General features: G+C 38.6%; 1 protein-coding gene and 1 long non-coding RNA gene across 2 annotated transcripts in view; both read left to right on the top strand.

The window, feature by feature from the left end:
- Window positions 1-16332, top strand: part of LOC136426700 (uncharacterized) — a 37062-nt gene extending 20730 nt beyond the window's left edge. Inside the window, exons 2-3 of the long non-coding RNA XR_010754324.1 lie at window positions 8220-8299; window positions 16291-16332. This is a non-coding gene — a long non-coding RNA (uncharacterized lncRNA). The remainder of the gene's footprint in view (window positions 1-8219; window positions 8300-16290) is intronic.
- Window positions 16333-19766: 3434 nt separating this feature from the next.
- Window positions 19767-23419, top strand: LOC136426699 (procollagen C-endopeptidase enhancer 1-like). The gene is made up of 5 exons (XM_066415453.1): window positions 19767-20132; window positions 20739-21101; window positions 21475-21576; window positions 21952-22162; window positions 22507-23419. Exons 1-4 carry the CDS (start codon window positions 19772-19774, stop codon window positions 22080-22082), a joined length of 957 nt encoding a protein of 318 aa, XP_066271550.1. The 5' UTR covers window positions 19767-19771; the 3' UTR covers window positions 22083-22162; window positions 22507-23419.
- The last annotated feature ends 584 nt before the right edge of the window (window positions 23420-24003 follow it).

The following is a 24003-nucleotide window of genomic DNA, read 5'->3' as shown; positions in this document are numbered from 1 at the left end:
CCGGTGAATATTTTTGCAAAGATTTCTACTTGATATAAATAAAGAAGAGAAATTAATATGTCACGGCGTTTTAGCCACGGCAGCCATTAGATTCTTCTCCATTGCTTATGCAGTTGGCAGGGTGATACCACTAACAGTTCGGATCCTATGCTATATGACGAGCTCCCGGTGAATATCTTTGCAAAGTTTTCTACTTGTACATAAAGAAGAGAAATTTATATGTCACGGCGTTTTAGCCACGGCAGCCATTAGATTTTTCTCCATTGCTGATACAGTTGGTAGGGTAATACCACTAACAGTACAGGTCTTCTGACGAACGCCCCGTGAATATCTTTGTAAAGTTTTACTTATCATAAAGAAGAGGCATTAGTATGTTATGGTGCTTCAGCCACTTCTCCATTGCTTATAGAGTTCGTAGGGTAATACCATTAACAGTCCGGACACTATTACGAACTCCCGGTGAATATCTTTGCAAAGTTTTCTACTTATACATAAAGAAGATAAATTGATATGTTATGGTGCTTTAGTCATAGCAACCATTAGATTCTTCTCCATTGCAGGATTATGCAACGGATCCTATGACGAGCTCCCAGTGAATATCTTTGCAAAGTTTTTTACTTGTACATAAAGAAGAGAAATTTATATGTCACGGCGTTTTAGCCACGGCAGCCATTAGATTCTCCTCCATTGCTTATGACAGCCCTGCATGTGCCGTTGATATGAGAAGTGACCTGCGCGGAACTGAGGGCAAATTGCCCGTGCAAAGGCATGACGTTCCTACAGATACATTTGGGAGCACTTACACAACCATCAAGTGCACGGCTCACAAACTTTTATGTTGGCACGCTTCCCTACAGGCATACTTACGGTTTCCACAGCCGTACTAATCTCATTATCCCCGCTATGGTAATTAAGAAATACTCGTGTGGCCAGCTGTCCGCAATGATAAGGGTAATCAATTCTACCTGCGTGAGTTTGAAAACAGCGTGTTTTCGACCCCCGGGTACTCTTCCGTGATTAAACTGACTCGACCTTGATTTTCTCTTCGAGTAAATCCGCCAAATCCCTATTTATAGATCTTCCCAAAGTAATATGAAGGAATGGTGTAGTATAAGTAAAGAAAAGAAGTTACAATACCTCACTAATTACATTTTCTGAATGGCCGATATTTTGAATACGACTAAATCGAAGATGGTAGTGTTGAACGTGATTAAGTGCAGTTGTCTATATTTGGTGTATTGATCAATCAATTGATTCGTTAGGTAGACAAGGGCACCAACCCCTGTTGTTTTAAATCAAATCACACGGCTTATGTGATTATCATTTCTCGATGTAATGGGAAGGCTTCCTCGGCTTTCCATAAAAATTCAATATTATCTCTATGAATTGTAGATTATGAATTTTAGGTCGATTTCTGGCCACGGAACGCGCAGTCAGGATTGAATACCCGTATTTCAATTGTTTTGGCAAACGGTGATGATTTTCTGAATAGATTACAAATATTAAGCTTATAATTTGCCATGAAGCTTATATATTTAGTGCATAGAGTATATTCATTTACTTACGCTCTAAAATAAACTCGAGGAAAGCAAAACATTCACTGCGATATGAGTGCTGACATATGGAATAAGTACCATAGCATGTCGTTGCATCAATACAACATCGTTGTTTTGGCATTCCTTCATTGATGTCACTTTAGCAATATTCTTCCAAGTTTAACTTTTTCACGGTTGCTCTATGACTAGAACCAAGATCTACACCCGATTATATTCATCAGAATACTGTCAATTTACTCACTTTACGAAGGAAATGGAGGTACATCATGCTAAGAGGCGATTTCTATCGAGATCTCGAGATCGATTCTAGCAATATTCTTCTAAGTTTAACTTTCAACGATAGCTTTATACCTATAAACAAGATCTACAGTCGATTCTGTTCATGTAAATACAGCCAATTCTCTCACTTTACTTAGGAAATGGAGGTACATCATGCTATGAGGCGATTTCTATCGAGATCTCGAGATCGATTTTAGCAATATTCTTCTAAGTTTAACTTTCAACGGTAGCTCTATACCTAGAACGAAGATCTGCACCCGATACTGTTCATGTAAATACAGCCAATTCTCTCACTTTACTTAGGAAATTGAGGAAAATCATGCTAAGAGGCGATTGCTATCGAGATCTCCATTGAGTCCTGAGGGGGCTTTTACTACCAGACGTATTCAGTAGGCTGTTATAATCCGATAATGGTTATTTTGCGTGCCCGGAGCTTTACTTCTGCATCAGTGATCCTCTGCCCTTTTATCCAATTCCGACATCTCTAACACGTTGTAAGGTCTTGATTTTTGTCTAGCCTCCACCAGGCCTTCCTACGGGGGTACGGACTTTATGACTTTATTTATTGCCTTCGCCGTAGGCAGAAGGGTATATTTTTAGTCGGGATTTGTGGAAATATAACTCTTGATGCCATGGACGGATGTTGGTGATTTTTGGTAGGTAAGTTTCTGTTAGGAAGACGAAGGTCAAGTTCGAAGATGGGTCCTCTGGGGGGTTCCTTTGGTGCTGCTGTGGACCATTTGTGTTTGTCGGTTTGTTTGTTTGTTTGTTGGTGGCATAACTCGAGAGTAATTAAATGGATCGTGATGAAAATTTAGTATGTTGTTGGAGGTTGGGGAAACAAAGGTCAAATTCGAAGATGGGTCTTCTGAGGGGTTTCTACGGTACTACAGTTGGCATTTTTATCTAAATTTTGGAGGAGGATAACCTAAGCAGGGTTTGATGGATCTTGATTGTTTGGGCAGGTAGAAACGATTAGTGATGATTAACATAATTAGATGCATTCTATGCAAATCAGGGCCGTCCTTTACATGAAGTAGATTAATGAAGGAAAAGTTGAAATTCCCTTTCAATGTGCTATTTCTATTTATTTGCTTCAGGCACTCACTGCCCCATAGTTAAACAATATATACACAACAACATAATCTAAGTATATACAAACCAAAAAAGACCAAAACCTAAGTACTTTATTGAAGAAAATCCATTAGTGGTGTGCCCTAAGCTTTCCTGGACTTCTTACTAACAATAGACATAAGAATACATACAGTGACGATGACAACATAACGAACATTCATCCAGTATGTACATTAATTACAGGTAGTTGCAGATCATTAAAATTACTATCGTCTTAACTCAAAATAATGAAAATGATAGTTCACTTGGTCCGACTTGAGATTTCATACGATTTGTTTAGAATTAAAGGAACATCATTAATAGAATAAGATTATTAACCATAACATACGAGGAATAGAATTCGGCAAAAATAGGGCTTATAATTGGCCTGAAAGTAATATTTCCTCCTGCGCCTGCTAATAGAATCATATAATGGTCAAACTGGAAATTCATTCTCCCTATGGCCAGTGTTATTTGTCTGAGAGAGACCCCTTTTTGCCGTTATGCTGTAGGCTGCAATACAGCATTGTTAGCATTAGTTCGCTTACAATAGTCGTTGGAAGCGGTCTACAGGTAAACTACCTACTGGGCCGGAGCTACAAAAGATTGCTTTCACCTTTTAGATCGAATCCAAGGGAGAATCAGTGTGGTCATTGATCATCGTTTGGCTTCAAAACTGGACTCCCTTCCTCACAGACGAAACATTGACTCCCTGTCTATTTTCTATAGATACCTCCACGGCAATTGTTCCGATGAACTTTCACTACTCGTCCCACCACAGAGAATTTGTCAGCAGGTTCTCCTCTGACTCACACCACTATACTGTACAACTACCAGCTTCAAAGTCAATCTACAGCAACAGGTTTTTCCACCAACAGGAAGACTATGGAACCCCCTTCCAGCCCACTGCTTTCCCCCCGAATATAACCTACAAAACTTCCAAACAAACATACACCGCTTTCTGTCAGTTTAGCTACAGTCTATTGATGTTGATAATAGAAGAGAAAAATAGTAAGTAGCTCTCCAGCGATACGTTATCTTGCTCCTAGTCTTGAAGCTCTTAGTATGGTGTTTGTCTTCAGGGAAAAAGTAATGCCACTTTACCGCGGGAAATCTTTGCATATGCCACATGTCCCGTAAAACATATTTGTTGAATGCCTGAAGCATTGCCTTGTCTCGTGCTTTTTTTATAAGATTATTGCACAACAATTGTACAAGGTACAACGTATGGCTGGTACATAACTACAGTTTTATACATATATCTAAGGGCTAGTCTTCTAATAGAAGAGTGCACGTGTATAGTATGGGTTAAGAATGGGTTCTTACAATTATTGGAGGAATTTCTATCGTCTAGACATTTTTTAAATATATTTACCGATGTATACTATGCAGGGGTTGTCACATGTCAATATGTACTTAAGTTTGCTATTTAAGTCCATTGAAAAAAAACTGGTATATAAGATATGCAAGATGTACTGTTAAGGGACGAGCGTATTTATTTCACCCCTTGCATTTATAGAAACTACACGACAATGATTTGTTATTATTACAGAGTGTTTCATGTGTTCCGGTCTTTTATTTTTCTTTGCAAAATGTATGGAGTTTGTTTTACCGCACAATTTCCCCTAATGTTGCATCAGATTTGTATTCTTCAGATAATGTAATAAATGCAATAGAAAGCAACCAAAGAAATATTATGGCAAAAGCTGGAAATAAAAAAAGATGCTGAATCTTTATGGTAGTGACATTTACTAACATTGTTTAGCACATTTGTGTAATAACTTTATACTTTTAGGATCTTATAACCACGCAAAATCGTGATAACTTAGGATTTTAAGACTGCGCAAAATTGTGCCGTACAATGATCCCCTTAGTTTCGCGAGCCTACAAAAACTCCGGCCACGATTTTCAGTGAGTTTTCACATACAACAACGTCGTATTTTTGCATCATGGACGCTGCTATACATAGTGTTGTTTAAACTAATCATGTGTAGAAATGACTAAATAAATTGACTTTCAAAATATGATTTTTCGGCCCTAATATTACTTGGCTTTCCTTTAAGATGCTGTGACATGATAAAGGGACACGACATAATCTACCATTGTAAAACTTGCTGAATGTAGCAATAACTGACGACTATTCCGTGTGGAGAATGGTATGTATTTTATAACTTTGGCCTTGAAATGAGATTCTGGGAACGTATGTTACGTTTTATGTCTAATGTTTTATGTTTTGTTACGTTTGATATACATAACATGCCCCTCCTATGTAAAACTAAGCTGTACATTATTTCAAGTCGTTAATCTTCTGTGGGGGAAAGTACTCATTCATTCTACATAAAATGCCTTGACGTACGTAGAGGATCCACAAATTCCAGGTTTGGCTGTCATAAGTTGAATATAGAAAACGGGAGATTCCAGAAAAAAATGTGTTGACAACAGGGTTTCTCAATGTTGTCCAGAACTATAATAGAAGACGAATATCACTTTTTATAAAGGTCTCAAATTTTCGCAAATGTGTAATTCACTATGTACAAGTGTAACATATTCTTCATCGGGATTTCTCTCAATGGCTCCAAATAGCAAATGCAAGTACACATAAACATTGACATGTGACCTCTACATTCTGAATATAAGACGATACATAAAAATACCTAAACGTTTGAGATTCTCCCAATAATTGTAACTTGAAAGCGCACTCTCGACCCGTACTACATAGTTATTTAGAAGATAGATTAGTCTCACGGAATAGTGTGGTTATGTACCAGAAGACGTCATACGTTGGATCTTTTCCAATCGTTGTAGGACAACTTTATTGAAATTGCACCATGTTGGAATGCTGATATTGTGCCCCACACATGACAATATATACAATATGAATAAAGTTTGGTTTTAAGAGGACGAACTTTTAGACGTTTTGGCAGTTTACCATACCATTTGTGCTGCCTTGGCCTTCAAAACCTCCTCAGACAAGCTCGCGCTAGTGCCCGCCTCAGACCCCCTGGTCATACGGTCAGCAAATCTATCCATTTGCTAAAACGTCTAGCTGCGGGGGTAATACCTACTCAACGTTATCACAAAGTGACCTTTTGCGCTCTGAACGTATAATTCCAAAGGTTATGATATGCACTAGTCGCGGGTAATCTAGGCCCAATGGTGAAAAATTGGACCCGCTGTCGCTCATACTAAAACAGGCGACAGACTCGTACGCTTGCACATCCATACACGTCAGACCAACGTCTCAAATGCCTTCCTGGAAGATTTATAATCGACTTAGCATGATGCAGTTCTAAGTGTTGATAATTGATATAGTGTAGATTGTAATAAATGTGATTACAGATAGATGTACCAACTGTTCTTGAGACCGTTGACTACAGTACGTGACTTGGTTCACTATAACGCCCCCTCCACTAAAGGCCTACGACCGCCGAAAGACCGAAAATTTGACGGACCACTCAAAGATTTTCAACGACGAAGAACACGTCTTTGAAAGTTTTATGTGTTTTGTTGTCTTTTAAATCGTAGTTTTACATTGCGCCCCATATTCCAATTATAAAACCAAGGGTCACGCAAGTCCAATTTTGGTCGCTGTACGGTTGTTCAGCGATCACCGTTTAATGGAAAGCTAGGGGGCCTTATTGAGGCCGATGTCTGCGGGGCAGACACAGTATTACGTGACTTGGTTTGGAAAAGATTCTCCGGTCGAAAGGGCAATCTCACCGCAGTGTTATATTCTCAAAGAGGTCGTGGAAGCGACTTGTGGGTCATTTCCATACACTGCAACCCTGGAAAGTTAATGTCACTCCGGTGATGTACTATTATCATGCAGGGACGCGACATCGAGCGTGATATTACATGGAACAAATTGAAAATTTGATAATTATTGTTTGATTGTCTCCGTGGTCTCTGGAGGCGTATGTTCCTATAATCGGTTTGAGGACATACCAAAGAGAACGTACATGCATGAATGGGAATATCTGGCATGATAAGGGGTAAAAAATATGCTGATTTTCCAATTACATTCGTAATATTTTTGAATTTCCATTACTCTGTATATTTAATATCTAGATATAAGTCAAATTTCATTCATGTTACGTTTGTTCAAGAAATTTGCTTAAGTTTGTCTTTGTTTTATTTTATGTAGTTTTTTTGTGGCGCTGTTAAATAAGTTACTGTACTTGAGTGCAGCCACTATATCCTTGTCTTTGTGTAGCGTGCTTCTAATAAAATAAAATATACACATGTAAGAGCGAATTTCTTTTTCTGTCTGCAGAGAACGTTCTAAGACGGGACATCATCAGATAATCACTATCAGAAGTCTATATTCTCCTTCATGTAAATTTTTTCAACAAACTTTATTCAGATATTAAACAAAAGATACGAAACAGACACATGAAACAAGAAAATACAGTTGTACGAACACTGACAAATTAATAGCTTGTGGCAACAATCAATTGAGCTTACAAAAAAAAGGTATAAAGATTCCCACTTTTTGTTGTGTTTGCATATTTTGTTCTCAAGTGTTGCAATATTTTGCTCTAATCTGTAGTATATATACTTGACGAAGGCAATGAATTCATGGATAGATAGATTACATGAGTCGCAGTTCATGTAACTTATTTGTTGAGTTGCTCAACGTTGAACGTTGAAATTAATACCAGCACACAAATACATGGAAAATCCGGAGGCGTAGGTTGGTCTAAACACGCTTAACAGGGTGGTGTTGGCCAAAAGCTAGATGAAACACGAACTGGGTGACTGGAGGCAAAAATTGGTCCATTAAATCCAAACCAGAGGATTTTACGCCTACGCGAGCTTATGATTGTGCGTAGGTGAATGTTAGTAGGCATGTGCTGCAAATATAATTCAGCAAGCAAGATAGGGGTGCATTAAGGATATTACATTAACTGTAAAAGCAGCTACAGTGTGAAAAAAGGTAACGTGCATCATCAAGGGCAACCTAGCAGATGATATGTCAAGTTACACACCAATGCAACAACGAGAGCGTGAGTTCTAGCTGCGAACGTGCAAACAACATCATTCCTAATACTCCTTCAGGAGGTTACCCTCCTTCCCGGAGTGATAGATTGTTTGTTGCGATGTGGAGCTGTGTTTTTGGACAAGAAAAATAATTATTACCGTGGATAAAACAAATGCCTTTAATAAATATCATGATGCAGTAAAACATTATTAGGAAATTTTGGAATGATGGACGTTGGCAGTCTTCCGTACGTTTCTGTAATGTCATACCCTTTCTATGTTTTACTGCAGGTACATGTGAGTGCTGATATCGAAGATCATGATGGCTATGAGAGACCTGGTCATCTGTGTGGTCATCTACTTCTGTTTGGGTGAGTACACTCTTTGTTGTGTTTGGACAGATTCCATTTATGTACTCAGTATTGACGTATATGACCTTTCAGCCGCTTTAGATCTGTATGGTTTTCGTGATAGTTGGTTTTATATTATAGTCTATGCAGTTCTCAAAGGGCAGCTTATGACTATGAGAAATTACAACACCAAATCAATCTGAAATAAAGTCAATCTAAACTTTTCCCAAAGCTCCGCTACCAGTAAACATTTATTCTTTATCTATGGAATTTGTTGAAATCTTTGACTTAGCGGTCATAGCCTCTAGAGGAAAGAGGGAAACAGTTGTGTTGTCGGTACCAAGACATGCCTCACATCTAGAGCCAAGTCAACCTATAGGTCATTAGAGAATCAATTCCTGGCAGATGGTGTGGGGGTAATAGATCTCCAAGGAAAACGTAAATCAGTTGAGAGCTTCTTAGACAACATAATCCTTGAGATGAGATGACCTAGCCATCATGGACCGCTTGCACGATATTGCCTTATCGGGTACCCCAGACATTGATGGATACTTTGCAATAAGTTTGTGTCTTTGATATAGGTTCTCTTTCGAACTGTATGGGCTTTGGCGACAGCGTGGTGTATTTTATGTCATCTGAAATATGCGCATTAGATGACAGTTCAATGCGCGTGTACTTCATCATTAGATCCATATCTTAGTTATAGCATCTTCGTCATCTATTAACTTTGTATGGGTACAGATATAATGAAGTTTCTTTGTAAATGGCTTTCTAACCAACATATTGCTACACAGATCCATGCTGATTTGGCGAGTATATTGATTAGTCTATGGTGCATACAATACGCGTGAAGACAAAAAGCTCACTGTATGGATTTTGGGTGGTCACCCATTATATTGTCTGCCAATAAGATTGCCAGCTAATGCCTAAAGTGGACCAATCAAGACGGTTTGATGGAGTTAAATTAAACATCGTTTCGGTATCGGACCCCCGAAGGAAATATACTTCGACTGACCCAATTTCTGCAAAATGGGTAACCGTATCGTTAGTGGCAGACATATCAGGTCGAACTCAAAGTTCCTTGGAAACGTATATGAATTCTGGCAAAATGCATATGCCTTTTCTGGCTTCATGCTTCTGTTAAGTTTCTTATACCCCCATTCCACTAGGACGGCGCTCTCGCCGCGCTCTCTCTGCGACCTTGAAGTTATAACAGAGCGCTCAACGAATTTCATAGATGATGAACGAATTCCTTCCTCTCTTCCTCTCTTCCTCTCTTCCTCTCTTCCTCTCTTCCTCTCTTCCTCTCTTCCTCTCTTCCTCTCTTCCTTCCTTCCTTCCTTCCTTCCTTCCTTCCTTCCTTCCTTCCTTCCTTCCTTCCTTCCTTCCTTCCTTCCTTCCTTCCTTCCTTCCTTCCTTCCTTCCTTCCTTCCTTCCTTCCTTCCTTCCTTCCTTCCTTCCTTCCTTCCTTCCTTCCTTCCTTCCTTCCTTCCTTGACAAGCAGTGCTTTCACGTAAGGTGGGAAGTTTGAATTTTCATGACCTGGGCGCAGAATGAACGGTACCGATCTGTACCGTAGGCGGCAGGAGAGGTGTTGACCCCGCTGGCAGAATTATCGGAGATCTTCCTCGTTTGAAGTAGTTGAGCTGTGTCCGGATCAAAGCACGGTCTTACCACTTTGCGCAAAGGCCAGATGTAAATTTTGCCAACTTTTAAGTGAAGGCAGCAGAGAGAATAAGCCGTCAGGATCAGTTGTAGCGTAGAGAAAAGGGCTTGCAGCCCCCAAAATGTCGCTCCGGCTTTTAGATCTCAACACCACATCATGTTACGATGTTAACGCAACAGCTGGTACAGAAAATCTATGACTATAGCGGTCTACATTTTTTTGAAGTTTGAAGCTTTGTTATAAAATCAGCTTAGCAGTTTCTCAAGGAGACTGAATTGCGCTGAGTCACAGTTTATCATGACTAAAACACCATCATAGTTAAAATAACAATACAAATTTACACAACATATTTAAAGTCAACATGACAACATAACTTAACATAAATTCAAATACATTCTAGAAGGAGACAACCCTTACTGTGTACAAATGGGTAAATATATCAAAGAATGTTTAGATCTTAGAACTAGTAGCTCGACATGTTGAAGTACTCATATACTTGTACTTACTAATAGGTTAATCATCTTATATATCATTGTTTGTTGTTTGCATGTATTACGAAAGTCGCTGTACTTTTGTCGTGTCAATAAAGATTTCATAGCAACATATAGGTTCAAGCGTTTTGCGGTAATTGAATGTATTAAATTGTTTTTGAAATGAAAGAGTTTCTGTGTCTGTTTGTTCTGCTTAATCAAATGAGGTTTTAGTCCTGATGCCCGGTTTGCGGTTTTGACTAGGATATACAAGGTCGTACACTTGTAGTAGCCAACACATGGTCTGCTCAATGGCATATATTTTTACATACCGTATACACTACATACCAGTATACTTCATAGTAAATGGCTATGGAAGGTTAGACATCCAAGTTACGTGATACTCAATGCAAAAGTTATCTAAGGTGGGGGACAGTCATGCCGCAGCACTTCTGGGTAAGTTCTGAAAACTAGATAAATTATCAAGTTGCCTTAGGTTATAGTTAAAAACTCATCCAGTTGCTTGAGTAACTTTTGTGTAGCGTATATGACTACTAGTGTCTTTCAACACTGTATGATGACAAAATAGATTGTTATACAATGCTAAACTTTCTTCCAACACTAAGGTATAGTGTTGGAAGAAAGTTTAGCATTGTGCTATGAATACTACCAACACAGATGAGCTTCCATGATAACAAAATATAGATTGTTATCTGACGCTAGATAGGTGGTTACCGTGCAAAAAAGCTGTCTCTTTCCATTTCACATCCTCCATTTTGTGCAAAGAACACTTTGTATTTCAAAAGAAACGGTCGATTCAAACCTTAATGTGACGCTGTTAGCTCACTCCGACGTTCCAACTGCAGCAGCCATGTATGATAGGAGCCTTCCGGCAGCCGCCATGACCAGATTTCAGACTATCAATCACTCAATGGTGTTTGATGTGGTCATGAATCATCTGCTGGTGTCTGAAATGGATGCACAGCTACAGCTTAAGCCCCCCCCCCCATCACTGGACCCGCGGCACGCTGGTGGCGTCGCTGCGTCCTAATCTGGATTTGTGTTACCCTTGACTTTATAATGGGAATATCATTCAAAACGCACTGGGAATATCATTCAAAACGTACATGTATGACCAAAAAGACAACAAAACACACAAAGCTTAAAAATATTCGTTATTCTTGTCGATGAAATTCGTGGAGTGATTTGTCAATTCGATCGGCCGCAGCGACGCCGCCAGCGTGCCGCGGGTCCGGTGAGAGGGGGGCTTTAAGAGCTTAGTCGGACTGATTTGAAGGGAAATTGGTACTTTTCATTAGGCAGGGAAAGGACCATTGCTGGCCACAGCAGGCTTATATTCACAGTTTTCGAGGAAATCCACATCCCAAGAGATGGCTAGTACTGAAGATAATTAGGGCTGCCTCAATCACCTTTTTTTTAAGACCACCGGCACAGATTTCCTTACATTTCTGGATTCTGTGTTAACCCCTTCCTACCACCCCTTTTCATTGGCAGTGTCGAATTATATCATTATTATTAGGTAGGCCGAATACTCTACTTCGCAACCAGGGGCTGAATTGCGAGGAGCGCACAATTGGTGGGGCTGAATTGCAAGGATCTGTAGGGACTGCCATTCGGCGCGCAGGTGACCTCAATACAACAATTGCCCCAAGTGCGGCCATAGGGCTGTAGGTTTTTAAACACGCACACCGGCATGGAACCCTACTCTTTTTGATGAGTGCGGTGGTTTTTTTTTAACGTGCCCGATGTGTAGCTCTCCTCAAACAATGGACCCCCATTTAACGTCGTATCCAAGGAACGTTCCTAACCGAAGCTAGGTACTCATTTACACCTGAGTGAAATGGGGAAAGTCGTATAAAGTGCCTTTCCTAAGGGCAAAATATCGGTGCGTATCGGTGATATCTAACCCTGGACCTCTCGGCTGTGACCGAAACACTGTACCCCACAATGGGTATATACTGATCAACTCAGTGAACTATCAAAAGAAAGCGTGTGACAATGTAAAAATAGCGCAGCAACAAAACTTCCACTGGTTTCAGATCCAATCGTGTCGGAATTACAAGCAAGGGGTAATATTTCTTCAAAGTAATGGAAGTATAGCCATGTGGGTTTGTATGGCTATAATTTAAGGTAAAACTATATGCCATTAAGCAGATCTTATGTTGACCTTCCTATAGCCCTAATCATCAACATTATACAAAGTGTGGGAACAAAATGTTAACAAGCTATCTGCCACCCGAAAATAAAGTCCATAGCACGTTCAGGTAAAAAAAAAAAAGTTCTGCTGTAGTACCAAGGTCACTTACTAGTGGGCCCAAAATCGACCTTGACCTTTGTTTTCCCAACACCTACCCACATACTAAATATCATTACAATCCATTCTGACGTTCTTGAGTTATGCTGACTACTAAACATCCGAAAACACACATAAACACGCACACACACACACACACACACACACACACACACACACACACACACACACACACACACACACACACACACACACACGCACACACACACACACACACACACAAACACACACAAACGTTCAAAACTATACCTCCATTTTTCACGGAGATAAAAAATACAGACCTGGGCGAAATGAAGGGGTTAACCCAAAGGGCAAAAATGTGCAAATATCTGTACCGCTGGCGTTACGAATCCATAAAAGTGATTGGGGCAGCCCTAATTATCTCCAGTAGTAATAGGGGATGTAGATCCCCTTAAAGTCCGTGTGCGGTATAGGCCTACTGTGGCCTGAAGTGCATGTATTCCCTTCCCAGTCTCGGTACAACGCTGTTAAAGAGGCAAGAGAGTTAATCTACAGAGTACAATTGGGACTGTACATAACATTTGGGAACGAGTCGTTAGCGAGAAGTTCGGCGCCGCAAACGCCCAGGCGAATTAGCTGACACCGGTTAGTCTGTGCGTGGAATACGGTTAACTTTTTAAACCTCCTCCCGGGGATAGAAATGGGATTTCCTGCCGGGGATATTTGGTGAAGTTAGTTGATAGTTTCTCAAGTAAGCACGTTGGGGGAGGGTGTGCGTCTCATGTGGGTTATTCCAAGGACTTGGTCTTAAAAAAGACGTGCCCTTCATGGAATTTGTGTAAATCCACCCAAACAGCTAGTTATGATGTTTATATGCCAATGCACTGGTCACCCCTTTGCGTATCATTCGCAGCCTCATCTAGTTTATGGGGAACAAGTGACATATCTTATTCCAATGCGATTAAGTCGTATTGCATTTAGAGTTTGGTAAGCCACAAAATGTAACGGATATTCTCCACTGGTAGCCGTTATACAACCGGGTCGCGGTGTCACACTCAGGTTTCGTGTTTGTTACGATATTTTTACTCTTTCATGGCTTGTAGAATTAGTATGTCTTTGGCACAAACGTGATCTGAAACTTATTACTCGAAACCTTTAACGTTTCTTATCTTCAAATTGCTGTTGAACGTTTGACGGAGTATCTAACTGATATTTATGCGCCGCTCTTACAAACTAAAAGGTTTTCTGGTCGAATATTCCTTCAGACAAAATCGGTTCTGCCAATGAAGAATTTTCTAGACTATTGCAGGCGCAATGAGTAATAACGATTTCTAGTTCCAATACCATCACCATAACTCAAAACTACCAAAAGCAGTTAAGTGCTAAGTTCAGTGGAGGTACATCTGCAATTTCAGGGAGATTTCAATATGCTATATCATATATTTGCAGCGTAAAATGCATCTGACTGAAATGTTGCCTTACTACAGGGTGCGTTTCGGGACAAACCTCTGTCAACGTCAAAGCCAAACCCAAAGAATTGACCATTCAGTGATGTCAAATTGATAAAACGTTTTGAATCGGACAGAAATAAATGCTGACAGGACGGGTGAATGGAACGTGTTTAGAGCTTTCCCTACGGATTCGTCCTCATCAGTCCAAAACTCACACTTACTCAGACGGATCATTCAATCTCCCCCGATGTAATTCCCCCGTTTGGACCTAATCACTGGATATTAAAGTCTTAATTACAGCTAGAGCAGGCAATCCAATTTCGCCACAACCCACCGCCATGTGGCCCCAAATCACGGTAAAACGTTAACAAATGGCCTTGATATGAATGAACTCTGTCGTTAGCGGTGGATGGATGGCATCCCGGCTGTAAAATGAATGACATGATGGCAGTGTTACTGGCAACGAGATACTGGAGATCGGTTTTACACACATGCCGATAGTCTCAACGTTCGCCAAGGGACCACAAAAATACAGCAGAGTTAAAACCCTTGGTTACATTAAGTTTCAAATCAAATTTTCCATCTACAATGTAGACGATATAGTGTATTTGCTGTTCGCATCTTTATATTATGACTATGTTTTTCTTGCTACAAATATTTTCCCAATCAGAAGCCCTCACTAGACTAATTATAAAAACTTCGTTCAGTTTTAACGAGATAGTCATCGGTACTTTGACTTAGGTCTTTTTAGGCTTTGATTTTGAAAGGTGTTTTGGTATTCACGGCAATGCCAACATGCTAAAAAGCAGGGAAGCTAAAAGTTGCCCAAGGCATATATTTTGACACGGCCTTCACCCAAGATATCCATTTGTGGCAATGCACAAAAAGCACAAAGTAGCAATATTTTCTTTTTTCAGGTCGATTTGATATAATACTTAATTCATGGACTTTGTGTTAATCTGTATTATTTCAGTATTGAGTTAATATGCTATGATTTGATAAATTATTTTTATATGAAATCAATTATTATTTTTGTCATAATTTTGTTGCTATTATTATCGTCTGATTTGTTGTGATATTGTTATCACTTATTACTATGATTATGTTATGAATTTTTAGATTTATGTTATTCTTTGCTTATGTTTTTGTTAACTGCGATGGACTCTGTGTTAATCTCTATTATTTCAGTATCGAGTTAATATGCTATGATTTGATATATACTTTCTATATGCAACCAATTACTATTTTGTCAGCATTAATTATGTTATGAATTGTCAGATTTATGTTATTTTTTTGTTAATCTAGATGGGGGAATACCTTGCATAAGCCATCATGGCTTTTTAACTTCCCCCAGCACGTGTATTTTTTTGTTCTATTCGAATCTTTTCAATTATGTACTACAAACTGATTTGAATTTGTGCAAATAAATCAAATCAAATCAAATCAATACCCCAATCTCTGTAGTGGTATGGTGTAGCAATATTTGGTGTGAAAAATATATATAACAGAACATCATTGCAATATGATATCAATAGTGATAAATTTGCAATGTAGAGTCCAATCTCCAGGTGGCATTGTTTAAAATGTGAAACACCGCCATCCAAAATGTAAAATGCACACGTTTGTAATTGTGCGTTTATTCATAGTTGTTATTATCTCCATGAAAAATGGAGATATCATTATCTCCATATAAAGTGGAGATATTGTTTTGGGTGTGTCTGTGTCTGTGTGTCTGTGTGTGCGTCTGTGTGTCCGTTTGTGTGTTTGTGTTTCCGGATTGTTGTAGTCAGCATAACTCAAGAACCTCTGGATGGATTATGATGATATTTGGTATGTGGGTAGGTGTTGGGAAGACAAAGGTCAAGGACGATTTTGGCCCGCCTGGCATGTAAACGTGGTACTGCAGTAGAACATCCGTTTTTTGTATATTTTGACCTGGACGTGCTATGCTATGCTTTTGGTGGCAGATAGCTTGTAATAGAAGAAGTGGTATAGATTTGGACTCTCTTGCAGCTTGCTCTGGAACTGCAAGGGCATTTTTCTTTTAGTTTGAACGAGAATCAATATACTGTATATCTTAATCGTGGAACAATATATTAATTGTTTGCATTTGTTGTACTTTTCTCCAGCTGAAGGCCTTGCAAGATGCAGCCGGTCCAGACCATCGAAAGGTATGAATTCGTATCAAATGTTTTGTTATTCTTTTAGGAATCCCTATCACACATTTTTCAACTAAAAGACGTGATCTATACTGTCAAAATTGATGTAATTAGGAAATTCCTCAAGCGTGGTGTCATATAGATAGCCTCCACCAGGCTTTCTTACGGGGGTATGGATCGTAGAAATCGGCAATAAAATGAATAATTGGCCAGTAGAGTCAGTCCACGGTAAGGTATATATTTCCCCTGCACTTGCAAATGAAATTTCTTTTGGTTGCCAAACTTTCCTGGCATACATTCTCCCTATAGATGGCGTAGTTAGTCTGGTAGAAACTATCATATATAGAGACCCATTTTTCTGAATGCCCTTTATTTACTAGTTATGTCCTTGTGCACCGTAACAAGTCTCTTTGGTGTTCAATGGCAACATCCAAGGATGTAGCTCTTGTCTTAATGGTACTGTTTCCACGAAAAACGGCGGTAACAAGTCCTTTGGTAAACATTACCTTAGAAAAAAAAATCTGTTGATTTAATACATTCCTAAAATCTGTCTGCGACGAATAGATTGACTAATGTAATGAGTCGGCCGATGAATATTAAATGCTTATCAAGTCTGTTCCTTAAAACCGGACCTCTTTCCATTAGAGGCTCTGACCACTGATTTGACTGAGTGCTCAACGTATTTCACTGATAAAGAACTAATTTACGTTTTCTGTGTTTTGTTGTCTTTTAAATATGATATTTTTACATCTTTAATGATATTCCAATTCTAAAATTATCAAATTGTGTTCGCTGTACGGTATCTCAGCGATTGCCGTCTTGTGTAGATATATAATATTAATAACAATAGAATTTTACTTCCATTGTTTGTAAAACTGAAAAGTGTAAAAAAATCTTTCTTACCCTCAACTACTCACTTGTGGAATGAACTGCCCTCAAATGTCCAAGCATCGCTTACGATCAACATCTATAAAAAGGAACTGGACTCACATTTTAACAGACCGATTAAACACCCTCACTTCTCTCACGGCCAAAGACATTCTGCAGTTCATCTCACAAGGCTTCGTTTAAATTTCAGTCAGTTAAACCACCACCTATTTCTACACCATCGTATAGATTGTCCTACATGTAAATGTGGTCATTATTGTGAAACAACCGAACATTACCTCCTACGCTGTAAACTTTATACTACCCAAGGAAGTACTATGTTATCATCCCTTTCCAACATAACTGACCTTCAACTACTTAACGACAGTTCATTGTGCTCTCTTCTGTTACGCGGTTCTACGTCACTCTCATACTTACAAAACTGTAATATACTCGATATAGTTCATACTTACATCCATTGTACAGGCAGATTCATTTATTGATAGATACCAACTTGTATTGTCTATTGTCATTTTCCTTTTATCCATTCTGTACTTATGTATGTTATTATGTCTCTTTCTGAATGTTTTGAGTAGAAGGCTTCAAATAAGCTTAATTAAGCTTCCTGCCTAATACTCTGAGAACATATGCGAATTAAAAAAACAAAAACAAAAAACATAACAATATTTATTTCATGTTCATGCCCATATGGGCTAAATGCCATGTGGTCTAAAGAATATAGAATATAGAGCACGGAACTCTAAAATGCTACATTCTAACGCTAAATAATAAAAGTCTAGGTATTAAAACAGTGTATAGAGTTGTTAATCTATTGTTAACATCATGGAATCTCCTGCTTATGCTAAGGTCACAATGCCCAACCCGGGTCCCTGTTGGGCTGCTTTCGGGAACGAAAAATAATATTGTATATCAATATAATTATATATACATATAGTATGCTTATAAATCTTTATTTCTATCTTGTGTGCTTGTTTTGTATTGTTTTGTTGTCTTCTATATCATGCTTTTTGTTCCCGCAAGCAGCCCGGCCGGGTACCGGTTGGGAATCGTGACCAAAGCATTATAGGATGTACCAGAAAATACCTATTCCTTACCATAGACATCAATTGTGACATGAATTGTAAGACAATGCCAGCGATTAATGCAGAAGAGTTCATGAGTTAATGCACTTCCTTTGTAAATGGGTTGCTTTGCTCCGTTCGAATGGGTGACAAATTTAATGTGCCAAAAGTGCACATCCCTTACAGACGATTTATGTTTTTACTAGCACAGTTCAGTCGACCCTTACATATTTATATACAAATATATATGTATGTATGCAAGAAGAAAATGCCTGAAGTTCTACCTTCTTGTGTAAGCAATTAACCCAGTGGACAATATGCTTCAACGCGTACTTGTAAAATATCTTTAGTTTCAATACTAATAATCACAAACTGGGTATAATCATGTTTGGATGTTGTGCTGACTACCAGAGGGCATTTTGAATATTTTTCCTTGGCGACTTACGATACACAAGCACACAAACATTACAACTGTTGTTCTCTAGACTAACAAAATTATTATTTACATTAACATAGTAGTGTACGACATCTTGAACTCAATATGTTGATTTATCGATATAGTTGTATGTAGGTTAATCCATACGTATTCACTTGTTTGTTCACTTGTTTGTTTGTTTGTATGTATGTATAGTTGTGAAAGACCTTACGGCGGAAGTCATTGTACATTTGGCGTGTTATTATAAAGATTCACCAACAACAGTTACTCAAGCCACTGTATAACATTTTGAAACAGTCAGACGTTTCAGACAGCATTATTTGAAAGATAGCGGATGCTGTCTGAAACTTCTGGCTGTTTCAAAAATATATCCAGTTGCTTGCCATGAGTAACTGTTTTTGGCGTATCTTATTACCTGGATGTCTAACCTTCATCAACACATTATAAAGATTGTATATATTCATATCTAACAGCATCTATATTTTTCTAGTGATTTCATCTCTAATGTTCATTTTTATTATGCAGGAAATCAATAATTTTGAACCGAGTCCAAAATACATTTCTATTTTTTCATTCTCTGATGCATAATATTCTTAACCACGGAAAAACTATCAAAATCAAGAAACTCACATTTTATAGAAAAAGTGGGTAAATTCGACTTAACGCCACTAACTCGATGTATATTTTAGAATGTAGTATACAATTTTGTAATGCAGGAACTAGTTCTTCATATCATTGTATTCATCATAATCATATCCATGTTACATGTAGTTGCAATTAGTCTTGGGCCATGTATTTACAACCATACAATATTAAACAAGTTCATCTCAACTTATATTTCTAACATCACAAAGAGACGAGAAGAAGCCGAACATATGGATTAGTGTAGTTTAACCGTTATATTAGATAAGTAATAGAAACCCTGTGTGTCTTTATATGAACATTACCATGTATTCTGTACCTATATGCCTGTACTTAGCCCGTGATAGGGCATGAATGTACAAAAAAGGTTATTATTACTATTAATACAATTTTTGTTATATATCTAACAGCATGCGGTAGGACCATGAGTGCGTACCGGGGTTCCATCCGATCTCCCGGCTTCCCCAATCCGTACCCCCCGGCCCTCCGTGAAACCGACCAGGAGTGTAAGTGGATCATCAACCTCCCGTATGGCCACGGCATCAAGCTTACCTTCTCCGGCTACGATCTCAACGATGAGACCAACGACGTCGGGTCGACGATTTACGACGAGATTCAGGTTTTCCGTGACGGGTCATGTCAAGAGAGTCAACGGCAGAAGAGCTTGATAGGCATGCTTGAAGGGGAACTTGTGATCTACATACCTCACAAAACAGCCTGTATAAAATTCATCAGGAGAACTCAGAATAACAAAATACACGGTGGATTTTCTTTGACATATGAAGGTTAGTTGAATTGCTTGATAATATGGCACTATCTGTGCCTAAGATGCGTTGCGATATTAGCTGCTTTGACCACAATTTCGTGCGGTTATGCACCTTGTAACACGGATAAGCCTCATTTGGTAATTTATCATGTGTAGATGGTGGTGCAATGGTGATACTTGGCAGGATATCACTTTTGACCACAATAAGGCACAATTTGTACGAAATTCTTTACATGTAAACATACAACGAAAGTATAAAGTTGACAATTTCCAACAATTTCAAGTGTCTTATAATAATTGTCACAAACATCACACTGTTACTGGATTTAAAAAAAGAAATCTTTGTACAGAACCAAGTGTTTTATTCCACCGACGTTTCGGTGACCGCCTGTCGCCTTCCTCAATGCAATTCTGACTTGTTCACATTGCACTGCAGCATAGGTGTCGCTTCTTGTAGATGCGGTCCCAAAGGTGGCTGAATATAATGATTACTCCGATGAAGGTAACAAACGGTCACCAAAACGTCGGTGGAATAAATCATTTGGTTGTGTACAAAGATTATTTTAATTCAGTGACATACCAACCTGATGAAACTATTCACGGAGGTCACGCTATTACGTTTCAGTTGTGGACGCTAACAGTAAATGCGGAGGAAACAACACAGTCAAAGTGACATCCCAAGAAGGCTACATCTACAGCCCCGGCTACCCCACCGCAAGTTACCCTCCGTATCTCAACTGTACATGGATGGTGGAAGTCCAACCCGACCAAACACTCGATGTCAGTTTTTTGGACTTCCAGCTCAGCTACACATACAGTTGTGATTTTGCTCCAGACTTTGTAGAAATCGGTAATTCCAACAGGACTTACGAATACAAATACTGTGACCAGGATGTTCCTGAAACCTTTCTGAGTAGGGACAACAGAGTTTGGGTCCATTTTAGGTCAGGACAGTGGAGGAATCGTGGCTTCTGGCTTTACTATAAAGGTAGGATTCGATCACATACATGTTTCGTTGAGAAAGGATCTTCTTAAAAATGTTAACGCATTATGAAATTTGTGTTGTATCCGAAGACAACAATAATATATTTATATATATATAGTTTTTAATCCCGCCCAAGATCTTTCCCTTTCCTGGTGTTACAAAAAATGAAACCGAATTACAAGTAGGCTACCTTTACTACATAACGATAAATATGCTACGCTTGCTATTGTATGTCAAATTTTCTGATGGCTAGAGGTTGTAAATAGTAAATGGTCACGAAAAGTTGTACCATAGAATTCATATGGATGGCGATAAGTATATCCGGATATATATCCCAAAGTTGATCTGAGACATAGTATGGAATTTTATGTTTCAGCCGTTGGAGAGCCCACTGCAGCCGACCAGCCGAACCCAAACTACAGACAAGAGGAAGGTCGGGGCAGAAAATACCCTGGAACAACCAACGAGGCCCCCCAAGGTACAGTATGAGCTTCTACTAATAAAGATACCAACGGTTTTACAGGTAAAGTTGAGCTGACAATGATATTTTTGTGGTTTATACAATACAACAACATATTTCTTCGAATATTGTCCCAAAATATATAGATAAACGCCATCATTACATGTTGAATAGTATCTGGTCATGAGAAGGAATGACAAATCAGTATTGGGTACAAAGGTTACACAAAACGCAAGATTCATGATTTGATTGTTTCTAATCAATCAATCAATCAATACACCAATTACATCAATACATCAATACGCAATACATGAATACATCAATATACAAATCAATCAACCAATGTGCAGTATTACACGTGTGCTTAACAGAAGCATTTCCTTTATATTCTAGACAAACAAGATGGGTCAAATTCCTACCAACAGTTTGCGGAGTCCTCAAGTTTCAGTCTGTCTCCGATGTCTTCAGTCATCGTGTTGAACGTCGTCATGGCAACGTTCTGTGAAACAATCCTCTATCTATAGCACAGGTGTTGAGTTGGGTGGTTTTGAAATGATGTGGTGCCTTTTGTCCAATTGGAAGACCGTCTCAGGAACAGTTTGAGGTAGAATATACAATTTTTAAAAAAAAACTTTGCTTCTTTGCATCGATGTTGCATGTTTATAAATTTTAAATTTCTTCAGTGAGATGATAGGAGGCAATTTTGCGTCGGACGTTGATTTATTTATTGTAATTACTGTTATTCGAGGGTTATCTTTGTCAAGTCGAATAGAAAAGGTAGAATTCTGTATTGCAATAAGGGCTTATCATAGGCTCACACCAACCCGAGCCTCACTTTGATGCATGACCCCGAGCTGACCCCGGGAAAATTGGTCTATAAGAGGACTAGTGAAATAGTATCATACAAGTCTTGATGTCAATAATGTCTGATGTTCGTGTCCATTTCAGATCTGTCGAAGACTTCTGGAAACGTGCGTCCATGATGTGTGTTAGTGGAATCGTTTTTCGGTGACGTCCAAATATCACAATAGATCAAAATGGCGTCTCTCGTCATTGACAAATGGACGAGATTAGCTTGTCTCACAGCACAGTTGAATATGTCGTGAAGAAATGAGTAGACACACTTAACGGGATGTCTTCGTTTGTTTCTAGTTACATGCAAATAAATAAGTACTTTAAATTTATAGAATTAAAGAGACATTGTTATTGAACATTCTCTAATGTATGTCATATATCCTATATTGGAAAAACAATAGAGATTGCCCAAATAGTTCCTTACATTAAGGAAAAATACACGTTAGCATCGATGAAGTAATTAAAGAGTTATTATCTTCCCAAAAATCAATTAGTCCACTTCTTGATTATTTCTGTCGTTGCCGACTCATTAAAAAGAAAGATACGAACATTTGATCTTGACATTTTGTCAAGAAAAAAGCTATTGAAGTGCTGAGAATACTGCCAAAGAAATGTAAGAACCCTCGAGGAAAAATATATTATACAAACATGTTAAAAGATAATCTGTTTATTTCGTAACGGTTTCCATAACCCAGGACATTATCGGTGGAATGGTATTTGTATGCATCTATGATTGACTGCTATAAGGCTTTAATTAACCCCTGCTAATTGTTAAATACGAGACCCCGACATAAGGTTAGTATTGACAAGAAAATGATTAGAATCCATTGGTCTACATTTTGCTGTGCATCCCGTGTAAACAAAGAAGTTACAACATATATTTTTCATATGACCTTGTAGTCATTGGCAACAAATGATATATGTCGGGTAATACTGCATCAGTATATATATCTATCCAGTTTTTATGTTTGCAAATGAAATAATTCTGTAACTTTCAGCTAACTTGCTGTCATAATCGATTTTCCAATATGGCTACAAGAGGAGAATGATTATGTACTATATAGTGCATTACACAATCATTCCTCTTGGTGGCGCTTCTAGACCAACTTATCCCGATAAGTCCTTTGTGATCAACAGACGAAAGACGTAGCATAATAACTATAAATGTTTGCACAAAGAATATTAATAATCACTCCGTCCCAGCCTACGAGACGCCTTAAAGGCAACCAAAGCAATATTAGTGACCAAAAATGAAAATAAAAAGAATGCTGAAATCTTTATTGTCATGCCATTTGCTAACACTGCATAGCACATTGTGTAATAACTTCATACTTTGAGCATTTTAAAACCGTGCAAAAACATGCCATACGATGATCCCCTTAGTTTCGTGAGCCTACAAAACCCCCGGCAACGATTTTCAGTTCTCACATTACAACGAAGTCTTATTTTTGCATCATGGACGTCACTAGTCATCGTAATAGTGTCGTTTGAACTAATCATGTATAGAAATGACTAGATAAATTGGCTTTCAAAATCCGATTTTTTGGGCCCTAATATTGCTTGGGTTGCCTTTGACAGATATTTTTCTCC

Source organism: Branchiostoma lanceolatum, chromosome 2 (genome assembly GCF_035083965.1).
Source record: "Branchiostoma lanceolatum isolate klBraLanc5 chromosome 2, klBraLanc5.hap2, whole genome shotgun sequence".
NCBI lineage: Eukaryota > Metazoa > Chordata > Leptocardii > Amphioxiformes > Branchiostomatidae > Branchiostoma > Branchiostoma lanceolatum.
This window is presented reverse-complemented; position numbering and strand designations above follow the sequence as displayed.